The sequence below is a fragment of the Ziziphus jujuba genome, chromosome 9, assembly GCF_031755915.1.
Source record: "Ziziphus jujuba cultivar Dongzao chromosome 9, ASM3175591v1".
Taxonomy (NCBI): Eukaryota; Viridiplantae; Streptophyta; class Magnoliopsida; order Rosales; family Rhamnaceae; genus Ziziphus; species Ziziphus jujuba.
In genome coordinates this window covers 719,659-737,690 of record NC_083387.1, presented here as the reverse complement: position 1 = coordinate 737,690, position 18,032 = coordinate 719,659, and the positions used below count along the sequence as shown (strand labels likewise).

The window sequence follows — 18,032 nt, the reverse complement described above, 5'->3', positions numbered from 1 at the left end:
AAAATGTAAATATTGTATATTGAAATAAAAAATAATTCACATAGATATTGTACTTCAATTTAAGGGGGCCAAGTATATTATTCAAGACAATTACACAATTATTATGCTAAAAAATTCAAAAAAACTAATATATTATTAAAAAATAATAATAAATAAAAACCATGGAGGCCATGAGGTAGTTCCGCCCCTGTTAATAGCATTTTTTACCACAATTATTTTTGCAACTAAAATTAATTGTTGTGGTCAAAAGTGGATTTTCTTCCTATCTAACATTTTAGACAAGAATGTAATGTTGTTTTGGGATCTCTCAAATGAAGGCCAAATTAGTCCTTGTATACAACTCCACTATATATATATATATTTATATAGATGCACGTTTACATACCGTCATTCTATCATTAATAACAATATATTCACCTTTTTCTTAAAAAAAATATATATATATATATATATATATATATAATATGTAACCGCAGAAGGCTGACAGATGAGATGTTGCTACGGTTCCATTTCCGGGAGAGGGCTAACCAAGAAAACTGAGTCATATTATTCTTCAAAATGGTATCGTTGTCCCTTTGTCGTAAATATTTTGTTTATTTATCCGATGAATAACAGCAGCTAGTACTACTCATTCATCAAATTAATCAACAAATTTTGCTACGAATTTAAGACTATATGAATGCGGGGTGTCGACATTCCCACTCGAGTAATGGCCATGCTCTAGCAAAAAGAAAAAGAAAAAGAAAAAGAAAAAATAAATGACCACGTCAACGCTAAGACTAGTCAAAAAATGGCTGTAATTGATATCTCTAGTACAGCATGTATTACTCGTCGAGATTTGGAAGTGAGTTATAATGTATGCAAGGAAGGTCAACAACTAGATAAGTTGAACGCTGACTATGTCAGCCACTATCTACCAATGCCACTAACGCGCCTAGTTCAATATATTATGTATATTAGCTTCCAAACAACCAAATTAACAAACACCTAAAAAGGCCGGCCGCGCGTCCTGGCTCCATCCTCCATGTATTTAAATTTAATATGTTTTATCATACTATAAAAAGGTCTGGTAGTACTCCTCTTATTCTCAAATCAGTTGTAGTAAAAGATTTATTAGTTAAAAGCTAACCATGGCCGGCTAAGTAGTTCATTAATTAGTCCTGAATTAATTTCCTCATTAGTGCTACCGCTAGCTAACTGCAGGGAGCACGTACGGTACGGTATGGCATCCTCCATGCTATTGATGATGATGATGATGGTGATGCTGTTTGGGTGCAGGGAGGCTGATGCAGGGTCTAATCGCAATAGTAATAGTAAATTGATGGTATCTTCTTTGATAAGTAGAGAGCTTTACGGGAGGTTGTTTCTTCACAAGGATGACAATGCATGCCCGGCCAAAGATTTCTACACCTACGAGTCATTTATGAAAGCCAGCAGATGCTTTCCCAGATTCGGAAGCACAGGAAGTGTAAGCACCCGCAAGCGTGAAATTGCGGCATTTCTGGCGCAGATCTCCCACGAGACCACCGGTGGCTGGGCTACCGCTCCCGATGGGCCCTATGCTTGGGGTTTGTGCTTCAAAGAGGAAGTCAGCCCCCAGAGCAACTACTGCGACTCCACTAACACTCGCTGGCCTTGCGTTCAGGGCAAGTCTTACAAAGGAAGAGGCCCCATTCAGCTCTCCTGGAACTTCAACTATGGTCCTGCTGGCAAGGCCTTGGGCTTTGATGGGCTGGGGAATCCCGAGTTGGTTGCCAACGACTCTGTCATTGCCTTTAAAACCGCTCTTTGGTTTTGGATGACACCCCAAAAGCCCAAGCCCTCTTGCCACGATGTTATGGTGGGCCGCTATGTCCCCTCCCCTGCCGACCTGGCTGCCAATCGTACCGCCGGTTTCGGCCTCCTCACCAACATCATTAACGGTGGCCTTGAGTGTGGGATACCCAACGATCCACGAGTTAACAATCGGATTGGATATTTCCTAAGATATGCCAGCCTCTTTAATGTTGATACCGGACCCAATCTCGATTGTCAGAATCAGAAATCCTTTTGACCCACCCCTTCACCTTAATTAACTTTTCGATCATACCCTCTCTCTCTCTCTCTCTCTCTCTCTCTCTCTCTACTCTGTTGTCGGTATGTATAGACAGACCATACATACAACATGGTATTAATTCATGCCTCTTTAATTTTATGCAATTCCCTTGTTTAATTTCTGTTTTATTATTATTCATCCAGCTACCTAACTACCTAGCTCTTTTTTCTTATTTTTCTTATTAAAATACAATAAATATACTAGTTGTGCTCTATCGTTGTCCTGGAGTTGTTAGACGGGAACTAATTAAGGACAATTATAAGCAGCCACACAATGCATGCCAACGTCCTTCGTTATCATTAAAATTACTGTATATACTCCACATATATTAATTAAACATACAGACCAATAAATTAATAAGAAATCAACAAGATCCCCCAAAAAAAAAAAAAAAAAAAACTCCACAGTGTTTTGCAATTATTGCAACACAACACAACCTTATTATAAAAATAAAGCCTATTCGTCGACCTTCTCTTCTTCTTAAGAATTTCAGGAACATTTTTGAAATCCAGGTCTCCTATATATTGATTCCTCAAAGAATATTAAGAAAAAACCAACCATTATGAGAATATATATATATATATATATATATTATATCCAACGCGCGCGCCGGCGTTGGTGCATATATAACACCCTTGATCATGCATATATATAAGATTCTCTGTGCCTTAATTAAAAAAAGGTAAATTAAATCTCTAATCTCAGGGGCACAAGAAACCCATGAACAAGTCAATTACATATTTGAAGGTGGCAAAGCAAGCACCAATTGGTGTAGAATATTCATCAGACTCTGGCCCAAGTAAAGCCGAATTTGGCAAGGCCGATTGAGTTTTGTGTATCCGGCTGAGCACATTACTAAAATATTGTATATGGTGCGGCCTGCCGAGTGCTAATGTGCCAATCAAATATATGATGAATATATATGCATATATGATGAGGAGTGAGGACTAGGTAGCTAGCAGGGGCATGCCCTTGTTATCTTCAATCTCCTCACTGTGGTCAAGAACATCCTGCATAAATTAAATAAATTTAATAGCATTAATTATTAAGCAGAAAATGGAAATGAAAATGATTAATTAATAAATATATATATATATATATATTTATATATATGTATAATAGACTTAGAGTCTCAATCCTTCAGCAAAAAAAATTAAAAAAATAATAAAAAATAGAGTCTCACTCCCAAGGAACGTCCCCGACCATCATCCAATCACCTTCCTCGTCTTCATACGTTAAGACATGAAAATCGTCACAGTTATGGGTCATATGCGTAAGCGTTTCATCTACCTCGGCACCCCCTGCAGATATTGACAAATACTTGTTGTTTTTGAATAAGTTATTGCATTTTGCATTTTACATTTTAATTATATCTATCTATCGATATATATAGACATAGATATTTAATAACTGTTAATATTATTGGACTTACAGAGAATGTTGGTGTTGAACATTTGGTCAAGAGTGGATATCAGGTGTTGGTAACCATCATGGGCCAAGACGTTCAGCTTTCTGCCAATTGGATGCCCTTCCATGTATACTTTGACATACAACCTTCCATTTCCACTTCCAATTCTACTTCCATTTCCATCAGTGTCATTATTCCTATTCTCATCGCACTCATCATTTCCTGATTCCATTAATTCATTTGTCTCATCGTTTTCCTTCACCCATGCATCCAATTGACCCGATGAATAATACTGGTTTTCTTCTACCCTGCTGCTTCTGCTGCATATATGTGTACATATATTAATCAATCCAATTCAATTCTATATATATATATATACACCTAATATTCTATATACCTTGGATTCTCAATAGAACAAGCGTTGTGGGGTTGATGATGCTGATGATGATCATCGGTAGAGGCTGAAATGCTAAGGCCAAGCCTAAGGTCAGTAGTGAGATCTCTGTCCGGCCAGTGGGAGTGGTTGCTGCAACAGCTGTCGATATTAGATGATGAAGAAGAAGAACAAGTAGCTGCCCTGCCCATTCTCCTTCTCTTTCTCAATTCTCTATTCTCATTTCTCAATCACCACCTATATCCACATTAAGTCCACAATCAACATATTTATTAGCCGCCACCTCTTAATCTCTTAAATATTAATAATAATAATTACACCTTTGAATAATGGGCCAGTGTGTGGAAATATGAATATGTTTGGGGAAGGGGAGGCATTTCCATTTACATTTCTGGCCCGCCTGGAAATGTTGTCGGCTAGCCGACAATTACACGTGTCAACCCATCTGCTTTTTCATGATTTTCCATTTCTCTCTTCCAGTTATTTAAAATGTAGTTTATTTTTTCACGGATGCCTTGTTCCTGCACCGTACGTGTGTGTTGTATGTGTGTTTACACTCTATTCTCTATTTTTATAATCATCATCAAATTGCTGACTGCTCTGGAGGGAAAGAAAGAAATTAAGTGAGATTATAGAGGAAATGAATAAATAAATAAAAACAAAAACAAAAGCAAAAGCCGGGAGTTATGATGCAGCCAACGTGGTCATACACGTATAGTAGATTTTGCACGCAGCTTTAGGCTCAACCTTTAATTTATACCATATCATATTTACTAGATTTGAATAATAAATATAAAATTTGTTTGGCAACAGCAACAGAGACAGAGGCTGCAGGCACAGAAGCACATATACCTTGTATAATTGGTTTGTTTAGAAGTTGACGATTCTGTCATCAACTCTAAAGACAAAATTTTGTGTTAAAGAGTTTAAAAGGTAGTAGAAGCCTAGAATGGTTAATTAATTATAATTAGGATCCTCCTGGGTCATCTTCTTGAATATAATATCATCCTCATCCTGCCAGCATTGAGGGTTGAGGAAATGAATGTAGACTAAAACAGCAAGCATCGGTGTTGGGAATACCATATATTGAATATAGCAATGCGCATGTGAGATGTATATATGAAATCTAAAAATCTCTAAATCAATGTTCAATGCATGTAATTATCATGTTGCGCACGCATGGTACTACGTCCTATACACAAGGTAAAAGTGTTTATGTATATATATATATATATATGTGCATATTTATGTACATAGGACAAAATGTTTTGATATAAAACAAATCCAAATCTATTGTCAAGTGGCGAGTGGCAACACGGACAGGTAAACCATGGAGCGAAGCGACATAAATTTGGACATCTTTGGAAAGCTGAGCGCGCGCACAGACACACAGAGAAGCTAAGCTCACATTAAATAAAATTATTAATTTTTTATTATTAATTATTGAATTATTTTGAAAAGTGAGATTTTAAAATACGTGTTTACTAAATCCTTTTAAAATTTATCTTTTTTAAATAAACTTTAAATAATTCTTATTAGTTCTTATTAAGTAAATAATTAATTTTTAAATTTTAATTTTTAAAACCATTTACTAGTTAATAAAAAAAAATTCTAATACTAAAACTATTACAGCAGATCTAATGTAAGCTTGAGTCTCTCTCTCTCTCTCTCTCTCTCTATATATATATATATATATATATATATGTGTGTGTGTGTGTGTGTGGCCGCCTAGTACAAAATAACTAATATATATATATATATATATATATACTTAAGGCATCTCAAATGTACTTAAACAGTAATGGAGGATTCCACACATCCTTGTGACAAGGTGAGAGAAAGAGAAGTAATGGCACACATGACATCCTGTTTGGGAGACACGTAATAGCAGTCCATTTTGGAACACAAGAAAAAGAGGGGAAACAAAGAAAAGACACAAAGTGCCTTCAAAATCTTCACTCGAAATCTATTCAGAGTCCCGCCTCCCACGTGTATAGGTGTATTTGGCTGTCTCTCTCTTTCTCAACAACTATGTCTTTACTCTTGCTTCTGCCTAAAGTAAACCTCCCTGAAGAATTTACAAACCTGGGGAAGAAAAGCAGATATGTTCCCCACCTCCCCTACGGCCCTACCCATGACATGTTGCTTCCATTCATTAGCTAGCCTTGCTCTGTTTTCCATTCCTGTTTATTAGCTATTACTTTGCCTTAAGACCATGCTCCATTTTACCCAGCAAATGACAATTTCTTTATTTTACTTGTTTCGTCAAATTCAACCATTGCTTTTGACTTCCCCCACCAAAAGCATGTGTCTCCATGACCACGCCCGTCACTGAACATCTTTCAAATAAAGGGATTAATGAGAATGTCGAGTATAAACGCTCCTACTCTCTCTCATTATAAAAGCGTCTTGCATCAGAAGCAATTATAACCCGTAGACTCGAGGGCCGAGGCAACGGTGCTTAGCTCAGTAACATAATTTGGCTCAATTCCAAAAATAACATGGCCGGGGAGAGGATACGTACATGTTTTAAGTAAGAAAATACCGGATATAAACAAAACAAAGCAGCTCATTAAGTCATTATCAACTTATGTCTCATCGTGCAAACGCTAACAATGGATGCTCAATTTCAGCATTTAGGGTATACATACCCGATCTAAACTAATCTGCCTTCTTGTTTTCCAGGGGAGGCATTAATCATAAAGTGACAAGTTTCAATTGGAACTAGAACAATTATTCACAACATAGCCCGAATAATAACAAATAACATCCTGAACAACATAATACCTAAAACAAGGAATAACTTTATCTGATACTATTTACGTGCATACTGTAATAGAAAATCAGCCACCTCGGCAGCAATTTCATAAGCACCCTCAACACATCGACCCAAGGCTACACCTGATACATAGTTGCCGCCCAAAAATAGACCTTTCAACCCAGTATCGCTGAGAGCAGCTTTTGCAGCATCAAGGACATCAAGATGACCAATCAAGAATTGTGGAATCGCTTGTGGCCACACTCTCACACCCAGTGCATATGGTTCTTTCGCGTTAGGCTTAATGAGAATTTTTCTCAAATCTCGATCCACAGCTTCAATGAGTTCATCCTTTGACTGTCAACAAGTAAACGGCTCTAAGAAAAGTCATAAGAAGAAATAAAGGTGTGGAAAAACATATATCTACGTGCACATGCATATGTATATATGTGTATTCATATACTTACTAGTTAAGAAAGTGGAACTCCATGCCAAATAGTTACAGATGAAAAATAAGCTAATTGTTCAACCAGGCAAAACCAACCAAAGACAAATAGTAACAATGAGATTATGGCACTGAAAATGGAACTCATAATCATCTATTCAATCCAACTAAGTATCTAGTAAGAGGGATAGGCAAAGAAAGAAGGAAAATTTTCATTACGAAACAAGAATTAACACATTTATTTGCTTTGATGCAAGTATCAAATTTTCAGTGCTAGCAATAGTCATATCTTCATTTTTCTTTATTAATTTTTCTCGTTATTCCTTTATTTATTAATTCCTTTTGTTTACATGCTTTATTGCATTGTTATAACATTTGTGAACGTTTTTCAGAACCTGCCTAACAATTTATAAGAAATGATATCCCATTCTTCTATTGATATATCTACAACCCCATCAAAGTGGCACTAAAATTGCGAATCACATTTTTCCACATGCATCAGATCTCATTTAAGAATGTCTCACCTTGGACAAAATCCCAGGATTGGTGGCCCCTCCAATGTAATTTAAAAGCAGTACCCTTCCACTAGGTGCTCGATTAGGAAAAAGTGATGAGCTGTATATAGTTCCTGTTAAAACCAACAAAATCTAGGCATTTAATTTGGCAAGAAAAGATGACCACTGATGTTGTGCATGAGTTATAGCCGAAACTAATTAGTTTCTAAACCAAAGTAGATAGATCTACCTAAAGTTTCCACTCCCTGACTGCGTGGATGCAGTTGGCCAAAACCCTTGAGTTCCCCATCTATCAAACATTCTGACCTAATCGCATCTTTTGGATATGAAATAGACACTGCAGCAACAGGTGGGTAGTAAAATTTTGATAGTGAATCTGCAGCTGCAGTCTGCAAAAAGGTGAATACGAGGAAAGAAAATTACTTGAAATATCAGCTTAACAATTAACAAACTGCATCAACAATTTGAACAGTCCTATAAATTCTGAAACAAGACTGGATAGTGAAATAAAATTCACTTCAAGAGTCCCACTAACAAGAGACAATCAAAATTTCCAAAAGAAAAAAAAACGTCATCAGGTGAGAAACATACAGATAGAGGGCGCAATAAAGTACTCGCAGCATGAGAAGGAACAGTCATGACAACACTTTTACTCAGTAGAGAAACCAAGCCTTCTGGTGTTTCATATGTCAGATTATACTCTCCACTATCCAACTTACTAATACTAGAAAGCTTCCAAGATACTTTCACTTTGCTACCCAACCTGCCAACATAAAGCACAACTTGTTACAGACATCATCCCTCATAAGAAATACAAACAAATTAGGAGCAGAGAGGCAGAGTTTTGCTAATAATGATAGTCACTATGCAATTAGAACATAAGATCTATTCCAAAAGATGATACCTCGCAGAAATTGCATCTGGCAACATAGTAAGTCCCTTCCTAAAAGATCCAACTGTTTGGCCCTTCGGTTTTGGTAGACGCCTGCAAGATAAGTAAAATCAGGGAACTGCACATGAATTATGAATTTGCAATAATATAAAATTGAAAGAAATATATTATTACGGATCTCGAGGTGGTTTGGGAGCTCGATTTCTCTCCTGGATTGCTTTAAAAGTGCCACCAATAATACTACCTCCATTTTGCTCTAGGTTCCAAACCTTTCCAAACGCTGCTTTCATACTTAATTTCGAAGGATCACCCGCATAAACACCTGGAAGTGTTAAAAATTTAAGGTACGTTGAACCACAGTGACCCATTCAATCAAATATCAAGACATCAGACATGCCATGTATTCTAAGAACTTTGAAAACTTAATGGCAGACGGTAAGCACAATGAATATCTTTAATAGGAAGTTTCCCTAAGCTAGTTGGTTAATAATTGACAAGGTAGATTAGTAAGCATCGATAGGAAGAAATCCCAGTTAATAATGCGGAGAAAATTATTTCAAACTCAGCCATTAATAAGAAACATTAGACATGGTTGACACATGAATACATGGACAAGGAAACCATTAGAACAAACTTAAAAAGCAATTGCAGCATCATGGCATTGGCATTTGCAGGGGCAAAAGAACGCAAACAAAATAGCTAAAACTGGAGAAACTATATCTAACTCATTATTTTTTGAAGGAAAAAAAAAAAAAAAAAAGCTACCTTATTGTAGTTCTTTCGTCCTAATAATTCAGGGGGGGAAAAAATAAGAGGCATTTGTTTGCTTCATATTTCCAACAATTCAAGAACCATTAGTTAAACGGAGAAAAGATAAAAGGTTAAAAATAGAGGAATCATAACCTGAGCAAAAAGGCTCAATCAAGCGTTCAAAAACCTCGTTGCCCAGATTACGGCGGACAAACTCTTCAACGGATTCCTCGTGACCCTGTCACTTTTGTTAAGATTTAAAGAAATGAGAAGTTCAATTCAAACCCCAAAAAAATCAAGAGAGAGAGAGAGAAAGCGAGAAAGCGAGAGAGGGGACAAACTGGAGGAGGAGGACGAAGACCGAGGGCGCCAAAGCCAGCCCTGAGTTTTCCGCCGAAGCTCATCAAATCGAAGAATGGAAGGTCGCCAGGTTTAGAGGGAACAGGCCTCAGCCTTCCACCCCACAGCACAAAACGAGGTGCATTAGGATCTCCCAGAACTAGATCATCCTTTAAACCACTATCAACTATCATGCTGAGCATCGCATCGGACGGCTGGAAGCTATTGGGACCCTCTTCCCAAAGATACCCGTCCCCTTGGACCGTCGTGATGTTGCCTCCCACTCGATCTCTAGCCTCCGTCACGATGACGTTAGGGGCCGCGTGCGCGTGCTTGGTGGCCAGGGCCTGAGCGATGCACAGTCCGCTAATGCCACCTCCCACCACCACCGTGTCGACGGGGCCGGAGCCTCCGGTGTCGAGGCCGGAGATGCGGACGGTGGAGGGGTGGTTGCCAATGGAGCATCTCACCGCTTTTATGGTGGCCTTGGGGACTGAGCGTCGAAGCACTGACAACGGAGGCACTTCTGTGGCCGTGGTGCTCATGCTCATGTTCATCATCTTTTGCTTTGCTTTCCTTTATTATCTTCTATTCAATTCAACTTCCAGTTCCTGGTCTTGTTTTTAACTTTTATTTCTACCGTATACTATATTATTTGTCTCTACTGTTTCGATTATTTATTTATTTATGTTTTCATCTTTTAAATATTTTCCACCTTCAGCAACAATACAATTTGCTTTTACCCCAATAAAAGGAAAAAGAGTAATGATACCAATAATACAATTTTTTATTATTATATAACAATAATACAATTCACTTTTACCAAGAAAAAAACAATAATACTGCAATATAATTTTTACCCCTAAAAAAAAAAAAAAACACAACAATGAAATTTAACCCACTCAATTGTTATTTCACTCGTTTCCCCCCAAAAAAAAAATCCAATTTTTCACTCTTTGTATTTTGATTCCCAAGAAAAGAAAAATTTTCGTAAGAAGAAAAGAAAAATAAATTACCACAACAAATAGTGAACAGGGAATAATACTTGTATTATTTCCTAATCAAATTCGTAATTTTACTTTATTTTTAAAAAAAAAAATACAAAAACCTTAAAAATTTTAAAAATATATTTAAAAAAAAAAAAAAGAGGATAACATTTTTAAATAGCGGGAAATGGAATAATGAATAATGAATAATTATTATAATAATAATGATGAAGAAAAAAGAGGGGTGCGCAATGCGCGCCCTGGAAGTGGATTAAAAAGCAAGGGGAGCGAGGAGGGCGTTTCCAGTTTTCCCGCTTATTTTGAGTATTGTCAAATCTTTGGACATTTCGAAACTCCTCCGTCGTCTGCATCGTCTCAATTCCCAATAGGCTAATTTCTCAGAGGCAGGGTATGCATATCTGAAACGGGAACGGGGAAGGAGCTCATCCATCATTGCTGCCTTATAGGTCGTAAGTAATTTTTTTTTTTTCCCCCTCAAATCTGTTGCGGTTTTTGCTTTTTCCAATTAAAATGAGATTACTTATTTATTTATTTATGATTATTTTTTCATTTTTTCAATCTCTCAATCTCGTTTGGACGATCGCCACAACCTCTTTCTTTTTTCCTTCAGTACGAAATACGATTACGAATTGCAGGAGAGGGGTAAATTTCCAAAAGGAATGGAATGTGAAAGAACATTTCGCAATTATTAGGGTTTTCGGTTTTCCATCTAAGATTGTTTGATTTTCTATTTTTTTCCTTCCTTAAGATTGTTTGATTTTCTATTTTTTTCCTTCCTTACAAGTTGATGGAGTCGCTGTCCTTCTGAATGAATATATATATATATATATATATAGGTAACCAGCTACTTGTATCGAAGATTAATTAGTTGTGCCTTTTCCATGAATTTTGCGATTTCTATATAAATGTGTGTCCAAAAACTTGCTAAACTCACCTTGGGTGTTTCCACTGTTCACGTTACAGCTGCGATCCTTGCTTGCTGATATTTTATGTTCCGAGCAAAATTCCAACGATGCAAGTTGCCGCACAGCAATTCCGAGATGTAAGTCACAGCTTTCATTGATTTGCATGCTGTCTGCCTACATTGCTCGCATATTCTGTCTTTTTAGTCAACATTTCTATTTTCCCTTTCGTTTCTTCCTCATATTTCGACTCAAAATTCCTCTGATTATATGAAGTTCGAATTAGGATCCCAGAGTCCAACTAGGGTGACTAATTGCAATTTTTATTTTCCTTTTATGCAATTCTTCATAACCTTGAATGTAATGCCCTCTGGCAACAAATTCCAGGGTCAAACAAGCCAGTGTTGGAGTTTTGGTAGTACTAATCATCCATCTAGTCAGACTAGAAAGATCTCTGTTGGAGTTATGGCGGATTTGGTCTCAAAGAAAAAATCTGAAGCTACAAAGGAAGATGAGATTGCAATGCTAGATTCTGAAAGGATGAAGTCTGATGTAGGAAACTCCACGGAGGGGAAAAGAAAGAATGGAGAAGTGGCAGCTACCAAAAAAACGCAACGCACTGAAGCTCCAGAGCAGGTGAACTCTCCATGGATTACTACTACTGGCACCTTTCACCCAAAAGCACCCACTTCAGAGACTGTTCTTTTTGCGGAACAGACTTCTAATTTACCAGCCAGTGGGAGGCAGTACCAGGTTGATGGAGCAAAGAATACACCATTCGCATGTTCAGTTCAGTTTTTTGCAAACAATGCCTCTGTATTACGTTCGGATGATATCAACCGTAATAAGTTTGATGGTGTCACCTATGAAAGGAGGGGAAGGAAGGATGGATTGGCCGAGAACTTGCAGGAATTTCAGTTTGCGGCTGTGCAGGATGTCTTGGTGATGGATAAAGATCGTATAAAGGATGCAGCAAACACAGTAGAAAACAGGAGAACTGAAAGTCTAAAAATGAAGCTCCAGGAGATATTACAAACTGTTTCATCGCCTAATGATCATCACTCCAAGTCTTCAGCTCATGAATTAGGTGCCAGTAGTTTCAATCCAGAGCAGAAATTTGATCAGATGGGTGGTGCAATTGGCAAGCCTAGACCAAATTCTAATAAGTCGGAGCTGAAATTTGATCAGATGGGTGATACAGTAGTAAAGCCTGCGCAGAATTCAGATACAATAGAAACTGATTCTGAAGGTACTGATCATAGGATCAGGAGACCTGTGACTCGTTCTTTGACCCAAAAGAGGGCACCAACCAAGCAGCAGCAGAACACTACAAAAAGTGGCCGATCACCTGGTTACAAACGGGGAAATCAGGAGAAGAACATCTTCACTTTTGAAGAAGGATGGTCTGGAAGATTAGCTGCTGCTGTCTCTGGTGGTTCCTCAATGCCTGCGAAAAAGATGAGTGGGAAAAAGAGTTTCAGACCACGTAAAATCTGCTTTGCTGATAGAGATGCAATAAATAAGATTCATGAAGCCACTTATAGGATTGAAACACAACTACCTGCTCAAGAAACATATTCACTTGGTGAGAGGATTAAAGATTTTAAAGGTTCCCTGCCTGAGAATGAAAGAAAGTATGTACCAGAGAAAAATATCCTGGAACACGATTCCCACCGGTCACCACAGACAAACAAGATAGACCAGCGTGGGGATTTTGACACTCCAGATAACAGGGATCAGCAGGAAGGCATTGGTACTCCATCTCTGAAGAATGTCGTAAACCCACAAGATGAGTTCCAGAGTCCAACATTAGGAATTAAGACACCTCTCTCAAGTTCTTCACCTAGCTTTAGACCGAAAACGGACCATATGGTTCATTGTCATGGCAATCCTGCATTAGCAAAGAGGGTTTTCACAGTGGGAGAATTACGTAGTGTCAAAAGTCTGATGACTTCAAAATTGGATTATAGCAGTGCACATGCAGAATCTTCTGTATCCTTCGTTAATTCAGTGGTCTCACTGGCATAGGTCCATAGTGTGTAGCTCTTTAAATAAGAACTTTGCATATTCGCCTTTTGCCTGTCCTTATTGAACTTCAGGATGGTGCAGAAGAGCTCAAGAATTCCCCAGTCAGAAAGGCAACATTTGAAATGGAAGAGAAAAACACTGAAGATGGGCTGTCTGAATCCTCATCTGAGGGTAGGAGTTTACCAAGTCCTTTAGAAGGTTCACCCTCTATTGAAGGAAATAATTGTACGTTTTTCTTCCAGATTGCTACAGTTTTTTTTTTTTTTTTTTAAATTCTTTTTATAAAGCAATTACTTAGGTTACTTATATCCATTAATAAAATTAGTAGTAAAATGAGTTGCTCAACTCATTGCTTTTCAAATATCTTTATTTATTTGCTTCTATTGCTCATGACATAGTAAATTCTGAGTGTCATCTTCTATATTCCATCATTTCTCTTTAAAAAGGATGTAAATTATTTGAGTATTTTCTGACTTCACGAGAAGGAATATATTTGCTGTAATGTTTTCATATTCCAAGATAAAGATAAGGTGAGTGAAGTGTTGAGATCTCTGATCAGATATACTTTTCAATACTAAAAAAATGACTGGTTTGAATGGTGTCAAAACCTCTGTCGAATGTAGACCTGTATTTATGAAAAATGCATCCACTAAGAATACATAATTACTTGTCTTGTGAAGGTTTCAAAGATAGAGAGACACCATTCCCAGAAACCAGTACTGCTGAAGAACTGAAGTTCATGTTCCGTCCAACTAAAAGGCTATGCAGCGATGAAAATATTACATTGAACTATATTAGTACAATATCTCACCTCTGTTAAACACAGTTTTTTTTTTTTTTAATATTTTTTTATATATTGTTATTCTTTTGTCCATGTTGCATTCCAGCTATTATGTTATAGCTTTTCTTTGCTCTATGGTAATTTTTTGTAACTTTATCTTGTCTATGTACAAATGGGCAGGGATTGGAGAAAGCAGTGAGAGACAGGAACCTTCAGAGTGCAACCAACTTGATGGACTGGATAGGTTTACCTTCTAAGTGACAATTCAACGTTAAATAGAACTAAGTTTTATCATGTACAATGTTTAGTTTGTTAATTTTTCTTAGCAATGTCTTAGGGCCGTTGAACTGTTCATGCGGCAAATCGAAAAGCTTAACAGCAAAATGAAGTTGGTAACCAGTAAGAAAACCTCTGAAATTCTGATGTCTGCTGCTGAAAACATACATCTGCAGCTGCAAAATGTTGAGTCCCAAATTCAGATAGATGTGTAAGTACTTCCAACAAACAGCCTTCCTAGCTCAAGGGAATGATTTCTGAGGTTTACTCCTGATAATTTGGCAGGGGGAAGCTGACAAGCCTCAGTAAATTAAAACGAAAATGGTTGGAAGCAAGGTTTCAAGGTAACAATAATATTTCAACTGAATATCATGATGCTTTTATTGGATTTATGATGTTCCTGTTCATATGAATCGAATTTTTCCTCATTTCTTAACAATGAATATCGATTATTTGACTGTGCTGATCCAACATCAGCTGTAAATTTGCTCCTTTGGTGCACAAATTGATGAGATAGATAAATAACTTTTTGTAAATGAAATGAACTTATCGTTGTACATTTAACTGGGAAGTGAATATCAGGTATGATACATTTGGTATAAAACTTACATAGCCAGTAGATACGTATTATTTATTTGCAAACTTCACTCTAAAGTTTGATATGAGATGAGTATCCCAACTTATTTTGTGGACAGTCAGTTCTTTTTCTCAATTTGGATAGTGTGCGCTTTTCTTGATAGAAGATCATTATCTTTGCAGCTTGTAGAACACCATAGGAAGTAAATTCAAAATTTTAGCAAACTGTATCCTCTCACCTACGAAGTAGTTTAAGTTCGAAGTTCAAAAAAAAAAAAAAAAAAAAAAAAAAATACTATTGTTTCTGTGGAGGGACTTGCTTCAAAATGAATCTTACACTTCGTCTACAACAGAAATATTTTTGCCATATCATAGTGCTATTAAGTTGTGAATAGGCCATCAACTAAGCTAACAATTTTTCAGAAATAAGTACTAGTCAGGTCTTGGTACTGAGCTACTTGCTGTGTTCCTTGTCCAAATATGGTTTATCGGGAATCATTTCTTAGGTATGGGCTTTTCATGAAACATTTTCTTTTGGTGGAAAGCGGGGGCATCTGGGCAGGGAGGTTGGTTTTTGTAGACATTCCAGCAAAATTTCACTTACTTGCTGTGGTTATAAGCCTTCTAGAAGGTCCATTAATCCTTTACACGTTTTGTTGCTATTATAGTTAATAATTAATTCAATGTGTGTATGCATGGCTGAGAGATTTTCCCTTTTTGAAGCTTAAACAGGTCTTCATTATTTAAACTTTTTCATGCAGAGCAACAAGAACAATTAAAATTGATTTATGAAAAGTTCAAGGAAGAGGTTGATCAACATTTGCAGGATTGCAGAAGCACATTTGAAGGGCTAGAAGCAGACCAATTAGAGTTTAAGGGAAATATGGAGAAGCAAAGTACGTCAATGTTTGTTGCTTCATATATTTATTGATTTTCAAATACTGTCTGGAAGTCATACATTCAGAAATCAGATTGAAACATGTATGTTGAATAAAGCTAGAAATACTATGAGCATATTCTAAAATTGTTTTTAGATTTTTCTTTCCTTTTGCAATATATTTATATATTTTTATATGTATAATATTGGTTTAATGGTTAATAAGTTTCGGAATCTAAATACTGCATTCAGAAAATGTGCATTTGTTTGACTTGAGTGACATGGTGGATATATAATAATACTAGTTGCAATTTTTTGTTTGGAAGTACACAATTTATTAGGAAATTTATTAGTGGATCTAGGGGGTGGTAATGGCTTCTTAATTTACTAGTGGATCTGTTTCTTACCTTTTGTATACAGAAGCATTACAGCGGAAGCTTCTCTTGCAAGTGGAAGAAGGAATTGAGACGTTAGTAAGTGATGCCCAAAGGAGAATCAGACAAGTCCGAGAGGCAAGTTTTCCGCTTATATTTGTATTGAAGGTCCAATTCTTTGTTCCTCATCCTAACATGCTGAGGAAACCGTACATCTGCATGTTGTGTTTCATGCACATGCCTTTCTGCTTGATTCTGGAATATGATGCAGTTGTCTATAGTAGTTGTGAATCTCTCAGTGTGTTTCACTTACAGACTCTGCTCAAAAAAGAAGCTTCTGAACTAGATCCCCTTTTTCTTTGCTAAGACTATGATATTTTATAGTGATTAACTTTGCAAAGCTCAAAAGTTAAAATCCACTTCTTTAGCCCTAGAGATACGCCAGTTTGCTTGCATGATGTAGAGTTCTGGATATATATATGTCCCAACTAAAAAAAGTAGTTAGGTCTGGCTTTTATTATGAGATTATGCTTATTTTATCTAGTATAATTTTGTGTTATTGCAGTTGATGCGGGGGAAGATGACTCAGTTGAAACAAGTAATAGCTTTGTGTTTGAAGGAAGGTGTCCTAGGTTGACATGATTTGTACAGCAACTGGGAAGAGGGCAATTTTGCTTTCAGTTAGACTCAGACTCAGGTCTGGACATTACCCTTTGCATTTTATAAGTAACAAAAACTGCCTCATTATCCTTGTATCTAAGAGAATTGTTTTCATCGCACTTGTTTCTGAACTATACTGTTAGTGGTATAGAAATGCGGATTCTCTCTGAATGCCCTGCTACTTTGGTCTCATTTTGTTCTTCAGTGTAACCGTACAATTTCTCTTCGATAATAACACATACGAATAATGTTGATAAGCATCCTGAATTAAATTACAGCATCTGTTCTTTAAACTGTAAAAGAGGTACAGTGTTGAGTTGGTGAGAATCCTAACGGTCTGGTAATTGGAAATTTAATGAAAAGGGAAATCAACTATTTTAATTTTATTTTTTTATTTTTTTGGTAATAGACTTTACATTACACCCTGGATATTTCAAACTCCAGCAGGGGCCGATTATGGGCTCGATCTTCTTCTCACTCTAGTCCAGTTTCCGGTTTCCACAGCTCCTTCCAATCGTGGACACTTGCATAAACCCTTTGACTTTATACTTATAGTGCATGATAATTAAAAATGCATTTTGGCTTCAGACAGCGCACATTAAGATTGGACAAAAACCTAATAGATTATAGTCACTCATTTAATGTAATTGCGAGGTTAAATTTATCTATGTTTGTTTGAAATAATTATGCTTTTAGTAATTGCCCAAAAAAATTAGACACGTACGCGTTACAAAATAGAAACGTTGCAATCTGGTGCATGATGATTAATGCTAGGGGTGGACATGGATTAGGTTGGTTCGGTTTTTGACCGAAATACAATTCAATTCATATATATTGGTTTTTCTAATTTACAATCCAAATCAAACCATTGAAGTATTAAATCCAAACCAAATCAAATCATTTATGATCGGTTTGATTTGGATTGGATGATCGATTTAAAATTTACTAATTTATA

The 18,032-nt window shown here is 36.7% G+C and overlaps 4 protein-coding genes across 11 annotated transcripts; 2 read left to right on the top strand and 2 right to left on the bottom strand.

The window, feature by feature from the left end:
* The first annotated feature begins 976 nt into the window (after window positions 1-976).
* LOC107426182 (chitinase 10) lies at window positions 977-2,223 on the top strand. Its single transcript, XM_016036290.4, has one exon. It carries the CDS (start codon window positions 1,223-1,225, stop codon window positions 2,051-2,053), a length of 831 nt encoding a protein of 276 aa, XP_015891776.2. The 5' UTR covers window positions 977-1,222; the 3' UTR covers window positions 2,054-2,223.
* Window positions 2,224-2,680: 457 nt separating this feature from the next.
* On the bottom strand, window positions 2,681-4,164 carry LOC107426187 (auxin-responsive protein IAA30). Of its 2 annotated transcripts, none has more exons than XM_048480678.2 (4): window positions 3,901-4,164; window positions 3,528-3,823; window positions 3,279-3,396; window positions 2,681-3,105 (listed from the first exon to the last, which is right to left on the bottom strand). In XM_048480678.2, the coding sequence occupies exons 1-4, from the start codon at window positions 4,086-4,088 to the stop codon at window positions 3,051-3,053; spliced, it is 657 nt and encodes a 218-aa protein (XP_048336635.2). In that variant the 5' UTR covers window positions 4,089-4,164; the 3' UTR covers window positions 2,681-3,050. The 2 variants fall into 2 exon arrangements, with proteins under 2 accessions (XP_048336635.2, XP_015891782.3); XM_016036296.4 differs by having other exon boundaries at window positions 3,528-3,820; window positions 3,901-4,163.
* A 2,284-nt stretch (window positions 4,165-6,448) lies between these two features.
* Window positions 6,449-10,216, bottom strand: LOC107426168 (protoporphyrinogen oxidase 1, chloroplastic). Its single transcript, XM_048480710.2, has 8 exons — window positions 9,599-10,216; window positions 9,411-9,495; window positions 8,682-8,829; window positions 8,520-8,600; window positions 8,207-8,378; window positions 7,845-8,004; window positions 7,625-7,728; window positions 6,449-7,012 (listed from the first exon to the last, which is right to left on the bottom strand). Exons 1-8 carry the CDS (start codon window positions 10,154-10,156, stop codon window positions 6,713-6,715), a joined length of 1,608 nt encoding a protein of 535 aa, XP_048336667.1. The 5' UTR covers window positions 10,157-10,216; the 3' UTR covers window positions 6,449-6,712.
* A 591-nt stretch (window positions 10,217-10,807) lies between these two features.
* Window positions 10,808-17,335, top strand: LOC107426179 (meiosis-specific protein ASY3). Of its 7 annotated transcripts, XM_048480709.2 has the most exons (13): window positions 11,026-11,052; window positions 11,214-11,245; window positions 11,388-11,439; window positions 11,567-11,645; window positions 11,893-13,497; window positions 13,605-13,758; window positions 14,214-14,330; window positions 14,495-14,558; window positions 14,652-14,801; window positions 14,876-14,934; window positions 15,928-16,062; window positions 16,464-16,585; window positions 16,983-17,335. In XM_048480709.2, the coding sequence occupies exons 4-13, from the start codon at window positions 11,616-11,618 to the stop codon at window positions 17,052-17,054; spliced, it is 2,508 nt and encodes an 835-aa protein (XP_048336666.2). In that variant the 5' UTR covers window positions 11,026-11,052; window positions 11,214-11,245; window positions 11,388-11,439; window positions 11,567-11,615; the 3' UTR covers window positions 17,055-17,335. The 7 variants fall into 7 exon arrangements, 6 of the variants coding, with proteins under 6 accessions (XP_060676356.1, XP_060676357.1, XP_024933623.3 ...); XM_060820373.1 differs by lacking the exon at window positions 11,214-11,245 and having other exon boundaries at window positions 10,809-11,052; window positions 11,388-11,436; window positions 11,566-11,645; XM_060820374.1 differs by lacking the exon at window positions 11,214-11,245 and having other exon boundaries at window positions 10,809-11,052.
* Window positions 17,336-18,032: the final 697 nt, after the last annotated feature.

Excerpts from the sequence above, each read along its gene's own strand:
- LOC107426182 (XM_016036290.4), top strand. The coding sequence starts at position 1,223 with ATGGCATCCTCCATGCTATTGATGATGATGATGATGGTGATGCTGTTT.
- LOC107426187 (XM_048480678.2), bottom strand. The coding sequence starts at position 4,088 with ATGGGCAGGGCAGCTACTTGTTCTTCTTCTTCATCATCTAATATCGAC. Across the intron at positions 3,824-3,900 it reads TGTTCTATTGAGAATCCAAG|CAGAAGCAGCAGGGTAGAAG; the intron begins GTATATAGAATA and ends ACATATATGCAG. Across the intron at positions 3,397-3,527 it reads GTTCAACACCAACATTCTCT|GGGGTGCCGAGGTAGATGAA; the intron begins GTAAGTCCAATA and ends CAATATCTGCAG.
- LOC107426168 (XM_048480710.2), bottom strand. The coding sequence starts at position 10,156 with ATGATGAACATGAGCATGAGCACCACGGCCACAGAAGTGCCTCCGTTG. Across the intron at positions 8,005-8,206 it reads CTTTATTGCGCCCTCTATCT|ACTGCAGCTGCAGATTCACT; the intron begins GTATGTTTCTCA and ends ACCTTTTTGCAG. Across the intron at positions 7,729-7,844 it reads TCAGGGAGTGGAAACTTTAG|GAACTATATACAGCTCATCA; the intron begins GTAGATCTATCT and ends TGGTTTTAACAG.
- LOC107426179 (XM_060820373.1), top strand. The coding sequence starts at position 11,412 with ATGAATATATATATATATATATATA. Across the intron at positions 11,646-11,892 it reads CCGCACAGCAATTCCGAGAT|GGTCAAACAAGCCAGTGTTG; the intron begins GTAAGTCACAGC and ends AACAAATTCCAG. Across the intron at positions 14,802-14,875 it reads TCCCAAATTCAGATAGATGT|GGGGAAGCTGACAAGCCTCA; the intron begins GTAAGTACTTCC and ends ATAATTTGGCAG.